The 9,202-nt window shown below is 44.6% G+C and overlaps 1 protein-coding gene across 1 annotated transcript in view; it reads right to left on the bottom strand.

The window, feature by feature from the left end:
• Positions 1 to 32: 32 nt before the first annotated feature.
• DDX11 (DEAD/H-box helicase 11) overlaps positions 33 to 9,202 on the bottom strand; it is a 37,150-nt gene continuing 27,980 nt past the window's right edge. The window contains 13 exon segments of the mRNA XM_043967022.1: positions 33 to 1,101; positions 1,203 to 1,357; positions 1,580 to 1,643; positions 2,040 to 2,124; positions 2,649 to 2,749; positions 2,960 to 3,028; positions 3,379 to 3,528; positions 4,774 to 4,877; positions 5,509 to 5,581; positions 6,137 to 6,249; positions 6,798 to 6,932; positions 7,053 to 7,167; positions 7,516 to 7,554. Of these exon segments, the coding sequence (XP_043822957.1) occupies positions 1,072 to 1,101; positions 1,203 to 1,357; positions 1,580 to 1,643; positions 2,040 to 2,124; positions 2,649 to 2,749; positions 2,960 to 3,028; positions 3,379 to 3,528; positions 4,774 to 4,877; positions 5,509 to 5,581; positions 6,137 to 6,249; positions 6,798 to 6,932; positions 7,053 to 7,167; positions 7,516 to 7,554 (1,233 nt within the window). The 3' untranslated portion in view covers positions 33 to 1,071.

Genomic DNA, 9,202 nt, shown 5'->3' with positions numbered 1-9,202 from the left:
TTAAGCTAAAATTAACATGAATCACAGCTGCATGAACCAAACGTGCACTTTAATCAAGGCATGTTAATACATGACAGTAAGAGTAAGCCCTCCTTTTCACCATTATGAGAGTGGAAGGGGTCCTTTTCTTTGGGGCATGGGTAAGTAGCAAAGGGGAGATTCAGATATCCTAGGGTAGAGATAGCCACACAGCAGAGACACAGAAATAGACACATAATGGCTAAAAATAATCATCCTGGGAGCCCATAGCCCCTAACATTTCGATGACAGGTAACTGTGTGATTGCATTGGCTTTGAAAGGGGAACTGGAACAAGCCACCTATATGGAATTGTGCTCCTTTAAACCCCAGCCCCTTTTCAGGAGGCAGGGAGGCAAGATGTCCTGGGGGCAAAAATAGAAAAAGCATGGACTAATATTTATTTTCTTTGTGAGAAAAAGAGGGCTAAACGAGCTCAAAAAGGGAGGTAGGTGGTGGACAGATGACAAAAGACTGAGGTTAAATTTCTTCATAAATCCTCAAAGGAGATCGACATGCCACACAGACATGCTTCAGGGAGAAGCTACCTAGTGGCAGCTTCATGCTGGGTCTGGACAGTGTTTCACAACAAAGTAGCAGGAAGGAGAGGCAAGAACAACCAGTAAAAACCAAGTGCAAAAAATCCATTCTCCAATGCTTCCTCCGAATAACACCAAACTTTTCTTTCTTCTTTAACTAAAGTGAAATTCAACCCACATCTTTCTCCTACCATAACTTCTCTGTCCATCTCATCTGAGAACAGATCCAGTCTAAAGCTGCAATACAAAATCTACAATACCCTAACCCGCCACCATCAACTCAGTCTTCTACTCCAAAGCCCAGATTCTCTTCTAACTTCTCAAGACAGGTTGTGGAAGTCTTGCTGTCCAAGTGTTTTGCACCAACATAAAACGTTCCTCCAGTCCTCACACAAGGAAACAGGGCAGAAAAAGCTGGAGCTAGATCTGTGTTTTGTCTTCTTTGCAGCCAAAACTGGAGGTATACTAGCACATGCAGCAGGCTCAGGCAGGTAGTAGGGAGTGATGCTCATCTGTCAGGAAGGATCCGATTTCTCCCGGTGAAACTAGAAAAACATACCAAATTCACCGAGAATCTTTTGTTCTAGTGAACAATGGGGGGGGGAGAAAGGGAGAGGACTGAAGGATGGGAAGAACCAGGACTTACCTTCCTCAAAGCAGCAAAGGCCGAGCCAAATGTGGCATTGATTTTCACCTGGGCTCGGATCCAGCCAGGTAGTTTGGCCAGAACAAATGAACGGGAATAACGTTGGTCAAGGAGTAGGATGCTGGCAAAATCCTGCTGATGCCGAATGGCCCGTCCTGAGTTAGGCAAAGACTAGGGCTCAGAAGAGGGAAGACTCAGCAAGCTCTGCAGCCTCATTTGACCTTCATAGGCCCAGCTATTTCTAATGAATCACTCTGAACAACCACCCTAATGTAAGGGAGGGTAAATGAGCAAAGCTAAATCCCTCCCACCCTTACTTCCCCTATAACCTGCCACCCATGCCAACTCCTGGTATCCAGGATGCATGCCAGGCTCACCTATAGACTGGTTGACAGCTTTCATACACAGGTTTTCAATCAAGGCTTTCCCTGGGCTATTGGGCTGGGGAAACGAAGGAGAGCAGCTATCAGTACTGTTTTTAAACAAGAATCCCACCTTGCTTCCATATGCCTAAGAGAAATTATACTCCCATCACTAAGACTGCAAAACTGTTCAAGATCCACATATGCTATGCCCGTACATGTGACCCTATGACATAGAGAGACCAAGAAGGCTATTCGTGTTTATTCCTATTCAGAGCTTCAAGGTGATACCACCGAGGTCAAGATAATCTTGCTCAGGTCTAGGAAACTACACTGCATCCTGGCAGGTATGAACAAGCCAATTCTTCACAGCCAGCATAACCTTATAACCCCATCCAGCCCAAATCAAGGTGAATTTGGGAAGGAGGTGAGCTTGGGGAAAAGATTAATAACAATAACAAGAAGAGCCACTCACAAGGGTCTGATCCAGGTACGCCATCTTCTCCTGCAGCTCCAGGGATTTGATGTTGGGGTAGGGCATGCCCACCATAACCACACACCTTCAGAAGGATTAGACCTAGCATTTTAAGGTTTGCTAAGCGCTATACCACATGCATAATCCCCATTTACAGATGGGGAAACAGACTTGGTGAGGTTAGGTGACTTTCAGGTGACCACAAAGCAAGTGAGTGTCAGAGAAGAATCTAAGTCCAAGTGCCTCCTAAATCAAGGTCCACCTGTCCCACTTGCTTTACCATGTGAAGGAAGGTTCCAGCCTGGTTCTCAAAACCTAAAATGAGGAAGGATCTGGCCAACATCTACCCTCCCTCCTGCTAAATTATATTTAGCCACCTACCCTAGCCTTACCTGGACTGAATCCAGACATGGACACACCCAGTCCAGCTTTCACCCTTCCACACAGCCTCTTCCAATCTCACTATCTCAGGTCCTTCCACCACATGATTTCAGACAAAAGGGATTTGATGGCAGTGGACTTAAAGATTCTGTTGCCAGCATCAGACCATGGGCCTGTGTTCTCAGCTGCTCGTGGGCAGGGGGAGAAAGGCTCAGAGCTTACTCTTACCGCCCTAAGTCATCAGAGAAGTTGATCCCTTCACTCATCTTCCCTCCAACCACTGAAAGGAGAAGGGCCCCAGTCATCATATCTTTTACTTGGCTGCATCTCTGAAAAAAAAAAAAATCCCAGATCAAGAAACTGCTTAATTAGACATTATTTCAATATCTCAGTCAAAAAGAATGTATTGTTTACTATGTGCCAGGTATTGTGGGATACAGGCACAGAGTCCCTGCCCTGAAGGAGCTCACATGTTACCCACACTTACACATATCAATGTAACTTTGCCGTACAATTTCACAACTAAACAAACCTCTTACCTTAATGCACTTGGAGTATTCAGCCAGCACCTGTTCCACCTGGTTTGCTCTGTTAGGCTCCTGAAATATCTGAGACAAACATATAAGCCACCAAAAAGCGGGCTAAAGGATCACAGGATTCCTAGTCCTGTTCCCTAGCCCTATGTTCTGAATCACACTTTTTGGGTGTCATTTACTCTTATCGGTCAATGATCCTTTGGACCATGTATATGCTACTAAGGAAATTAAGGACAAGAATAACAGGAGAGTGAGTAGACTGGCTGAGGAGCTAAAAGAAAAGTTGCCCTGGGGTGAAACACTAATGCATACACCAAGACCTGAAGCAGAGTTCTGGTATTTGCAAAGCATCTCAGGAGAATGCCATGTATTAGGTAGATGTTTTTGTTTTACCTGTGGGGCCAGAATAGAGATAGACTCACCTTCTTCTTTACTGCCAGACGAGTCAGTAGACCACTCTGCTCCCAGTGTGCCTGTACCTTGTGCAAGTACTCATAGGAGGGGAAAAAGCAGACCACACCTCCAGGAATCACATTGCATATGTTGCAGAGGATGCGGCCAATTTCATCCATCTAAAAAGGGAGAAAAACAAGAAATTCCCTGTGACAGCTCATGGCTGGATGAGACACTGTCCAAAGACAGGATTTCCAACAAAGAGATCAAAACCACTCTATCTGGAGCAGCTAGATGGCGCAGTGGATAAAGCACCAGCCCTGGAGTCAGGAGGACCCGAGATCAAATCCAGCCTCAGACACTTGACACTTACTAGCCATATGACCCTAAGCAAGTCACTTAATCCCGATTGCCTCACCAAAAAAATCCCACAAACAAAAACAAAAACAAAACAAAACAAACACTCTATCTAGAGAAATCTGGGTGTTCAGCAAGAGAAAGTGTGGAGAAGATAACCATTCTGGGGCAAGGAAGCACAGGTTCTGAACCTAAATGGTAAAGTGTCAGCAACTTTAAAATGCTTGGAGTGGGTTGGCAAGTCTTCTCCCACTCCACCTTTACTTGCTTTGGACCTTCTGGTAATAATTAAAGCAGACGATTAGATATAGCATTAGATACCCTGTCAACTTTACTTTCTCCAAGGCAGGGTTAGTTTTAAGTAGATAGCAAAGGAGCCAGAAAGGGTAGGGTTCAAAGATGGCTTTATCACTTGCCTCATCCAAAAGAGATTTGGGTTTTGAGTTTAAAGTTTCTTTAAAGGAAAGGGAGGGGGGCAGCTAGGTGGCGCAGTGGATAAAGCACTGGCCTTGGATTCAGGAGGACCTGAGTTCAAATCCAGCCTCAGACACTTGACACTTAACTAGCTGTGTGACCCTGGGCAAGTCACTTAACCCTCAATGCCCTGCAAAAAAAAAAAAAAAAAAAGGAAAGGGAGGGGAGGGGGAAGGTCCCCTCTAATCCCTTCCCCACTTGGTATGCATCATCAATCTACTGGAGGGACTTAATGCCTGAATTTAAAAGATAGATAAAATTCTAAACTCATCCCTCTTATTGAAGCAGCTATGTGACACAGTGGATGCAAAGCTAGGCTTAGTGTCAAGAAATTCCAAATTCAAATGTGGTCTCAGACACTAGCTTTGTGACCCTGGGCAAGCCACTTAACTTCTATTTGCCTCCATTTCCTCAACTGTAGAATGCCAGGTTGTTTTGAGGATCAAATAAAATAATATTTGTAAAAAGTACTTTGCAGTGCCTGGTGTATAATAGATGCTCCTCCCTCCCCCTCTCCCCCTTGGGTCAAAATGGTTTCCATTCTTTCCACTCTACAATAATCTTTCTCCTACAACACGTAGACAGGTACTGACCATCTGAGGCAGCTCTCTCTTCTGATAGGTGAATTCCAATTGCTGATTCGAGGGCCCACTGCAAAGGATAATGGGTAGAATATTGTCTGGTGGGATTACATGGCCTGATGAAAACCAAAAATAAAGACTGTGATGAAGACCAAAGCTATAGCTAGAGGCAGAACTTAGGCAAAATTATCCCTGTCCTTCCAAAGGGTGTCTAGGATCACAACAGGGAAGCATAGATTATTCTCTTCTAGGAGACTATTCAAATCTATAAACTAGGAAAACATGGGTGGGAAAAGAATACAGGAATAGAATTACATGGGCCCTGGAGTGCATAAGTGGGAGAGAGTCAGCCCTACAGCCAAGGATGAACCACCTGTGTCCAGCAGAGCTGGGTGAGGTCAGAGTTTTTAATTCCTATCAGATGGGGGCAGCTAGGTGGTGCAGTGGATAGAGCACTGGCCCTGGAGTCAGGAGTACCTGAGTTCAAATCTGGCCTCAGACACTTTAACACTTACTAGCTGTGTGACCCTGGGCAAGTCACTTAACCCCAACTGCCTCACTAAAAAAAAAAAAAAATCCATCCTAATTCCTATCAGAGCCAGGTTTGAGTAGCAGGACACAATCAAGGTCAAAAGGGAAGCAATTAAGGACCCTAAGTCACAGAGCCCTCAAACTGCACAGTCCCAAATGTAAAGTCAGGAAATGTAAATTTCCTCAGTATACCCTATCTTGAACATGAATACTCACCACAGGAAAACTCAACCACACGCTCTGTTCCAACCCCAGCACATTCTAGCAACTGTTGCCGAAAATCAGCCACCTAAATGAAAGCAAAGATACAAAAAGCCGGTAACCAATGGGCAACATGGGAACAGGAGAAAGACAGAACTGTGAGGCTGAGTCCTATGCAATGGCAATGGGAGGAGAGTAGAAATGTGCATGTGGAAGTTGGAGATGGGACCCTGGGGAGAGTGGGAAGATCATCTAGTCCAACCCTGGCATTTTACTGATGAAGAATGAGATCTGGAGAGCAACTTCCCCAGTCACTGTGCTGGTAAAAAGAAGAGCCAAAACTTGACCCTAACTCCTCTGACTTTACTGGGAAAAACAGGTTGGATACTCTCTAGTGGGTATGGAAGAGCAGTGTTGTGGCTAAAGGAGCAGAGTCAGGGAGCGGAGAAACAGATGAATTCTCAGGGAGACAGTCAGTGTCCATAGGGTGCTGAGGCACACAGAGGAAGCAGCCGTAAGAGGCGTGATGAAGAGCAGGGGAACACTGCCACCTTGTGGACAGAGTCTCGCTCAGGCTCTGGCCACTTTACTAGGCACGGGATTACCACCCACCACATGTGCCAGAAGAGTGGATGGTCCTCACCGGCTGCATGGTGCCCCCAGCAATGATCATTGCCCGACACTCCTTTACCACCTGGGCAAAGTGCACTGAGGGATTCAGGAGTAAAAACCGGAGACTGCTCTGACTGAGGCTGCCTAAAGGAAGGAGAAGAGAATAGGAAGTGACACCTGCTGCACAAAGAGCATAACAGATACCTTCCCCCCATAGGGTCCGAGGACGTTCCACATCAGCATACTCTGGGCTCTGATCCTACCTCTCCCATTTAATACCTTTCTCCCCTTGGCCTCAATTCCCTTGGCCGTAAAATAAGGGAGCTGAACTAGCTGTATGAACCTCAAGGCCCCTTCCACCTTGAGAGCTGTGATCCTATGAACTGCTGCCCTCTTCTGGGACCCCATGGTTTTTAGCAACTTTCCTTCCCATGTTCACTTATATTTTCCAAACTGAAAACAATGACAATGCCCTAAAAAAGTCCACTCTGTCACTTCTAACACCAGTCCCTCTCTTCTGGAACATGAAGCCTTAATTTCCATTCCCTGGGGACTACATGAGAGTGACTTTACCTCTTTCCTGACTCCTAATGACTAAAGGGAAGAAAAATGGGAATTCTACTCCTGTATCCCCATGGGTTCTCAGAGAGTGAACCTAGCTACAAGAGGCTGAGGCCTGGAGGCAGGATTACCTTGTCTGTTCACAATTATCCTGCCATCTTGGTTGGCAGTGGTAAGAGCTGCAAGGAAGCTTTCAATTTGCATCAGTGGAGAGCCAAGCCATGCGGGTCTGCTCTCATCGTCTGTGGAAGGTGAGGATGGAGCTGCTGCAGAACAGAAAGGAGTGTGTCTAAAGCAGAGGAAGAAAAAACTTTCCTGAAGCCAATAACCATTCCTCCTGCCGCAGGATTTGGAACCTGGCTTCTTCCCAACCTTCCCGGACTCACCTCCAGTCCCAGGCTGAAGGCTCTGCAAGAAGTGTTGGAAACCAGCCAACTTGGATTGCTCTTTAGAAGGTGGAAGGACAGAGACACCACCGTATTCCTTCGTGAACCCAAACAACTGCATTGTGACAAATTGCATTTTACAGGTCAAGGAACTGGTGCTTAGGGAAGATTAAATGCACTACGTAAGACTATACAGCTAGGAAGTGGCAGAACCAGAGCCTTATGACTCCAAGTATAACAATACTAAAAGTGGTTGCTTAAAGAAGAAAGAAGGGGAGTAGGAAGAAGATGGGGGGCTACTTAGTAAAGTCTTCTGAATGGAAAGTAACATTTTCAAATTTCATTTCCCAAGGAATCACAAGATATTAACTAGTCGGGGAAGTGAACAGCGTTTTCTTGTGCCCCAAACCTGGCCAACAACACCCATCAAGTTGGAAGATGTCCCTAAGAAGAGAGTATTTACCTTTCTGCTGACCATGCTCTTCTCAAAATACCGTTGCACCTGTAGAAACAAGTAACTTGTACCAAGGTCCAACTATTAATACTTGTGAAAGGCAGCCAGAGAACAGACTGCTGACATCCCCAAGAATCCAAAAGTCTTATTTTAGCCAACAAGTTCAACCTTTTGTGTCAAAATGTTCCCTGGGTTACTGACAAATGATAAAACAGATTTCCTTTTGCTCACTCTAGTCAAAGTGGAACCTAGTAGTGAAACAGCCAAATGGCTGAAAAAATAAAAAGAAAACACCTGGGTAATCAATCATCAAACTTATTACAGTCGATTCACCTTCTCACACCAACCCCCTCCCCCCCAGAAAATACGCATGCCTTTTCTCCTCAGAAATATCTCTATAAAAGGGTAGGTACCAATGGTTCCACACACACCAAGCTTAAATGAAAGGTGTTAACTTCAACACAATTCGAAGACTTCATATGCCTGTTAGTTGGATTTTACACATGCAGAACACTCCTGTCTCTGCTATTTGGAAACTAACCCCGATCTTCCCCACCCCCGATTTTCTTCCTATTGACTGTCTTAATCTAATTCAATAAATATTATGTACTTATCACTGCAGAGTATCTTGGGCATAAAGTAAGAGACACAAGTACACCAATAACTCACACAAGGCAGGACACTGTTAAGTGCCACAAATAGTTCAAAGTGTTATAAGGGGCTCCAAGGAATTAAGAAGCCACTTCCACCCAGAGGGTCCAGGAAAGGGTAGTTAGAAGAAAAAGGTTTTGACCTGGGTCTTGAAGGATGTGTTGGAACATTATGATAAATACTAATGACACAGCCAGGACAATACAAACAGAAGGAACTACTTCTGAAAAGTGTAGAAAACACAGGGTGTTTTCTAAGCCTAATCATGACATAAGACACACAGAATGAAGTTAGCATAGGATAAGGCTGGGAAGTGACTTGAAGTCAAATTATGATAGATCCTGCACACCAAGCTATGGAATTTGAACTCTGTTGGTAGATAATGGGAGCTTATTCAAGGCTTTTGATCAAAAGAAATATACTTTAGGAAGATAAACCTTATACAAGTATCTAAGAAGAACTGGAATACAGGCTAAAAATTTCTAGTCAAGACAAAATTGTAGATAGTATGGCCAAAATATAAACTCAAATATTCAGCTCTATGATCTCATGGAACTGGATGTTTCTTACAACCAATCTCTGGCCTACCCACCCTGTATGACTCTTGTATATGTCCTCTCCAATTCATCACAGACTTTACCCAATCTAGTAGAGGACTTGCTCACTTTCTCCCAATACCTTAAGGATATCAATAGAGCATTCAGACACCTTTGATTCTTGTTCTTCGCTAAAATCAATGTTGTAGTATAATCACCCCCAATCCTTCAGAGGCTATTGCTTTCAAGAAACAGAAAGGTCTCTTTTTCCAGGTCTAGTTGGAAGCCTATAAGCAGTAGGGAAAAGCATGTGGGCCCAGGGGCACAGCACATGGAAGCCTTCCAGTACATGAACAAAGATGAGCCAGGGACACCTGGAACCTCCAGTTGTGTCATTCTGACCCCAAATCAAGGCTAGAAACCTACAAAGTTCAGGTAGGAAAAACAGTAATCATACCATGTGCTGCACAGTGAACGCAACCATATTTTCTGAAGTCAAAGGAAACAGA

This window comes from Dromiciops gliroides, chromosome 5, assembly GCF_019393635.1.
Source record: "Dromiciops gliroides isolate mDroGli1 chromosome 5, mDroGli1.pri, whole genome shotgun sequence".
In the NCBI taxonomy this organism is placed as follows: Eukaryota; Metazoa; Chordata; class Mammalia; order Microbiotheria; family Microbiotheriidae; genus Dromiciops; species Dromiciops gliroides.
The sequence above is the reverse complement of the archived record's forward strand: the minus strand, read 5'-3'. Positions and strand labels throughout refer to the sequence as shown.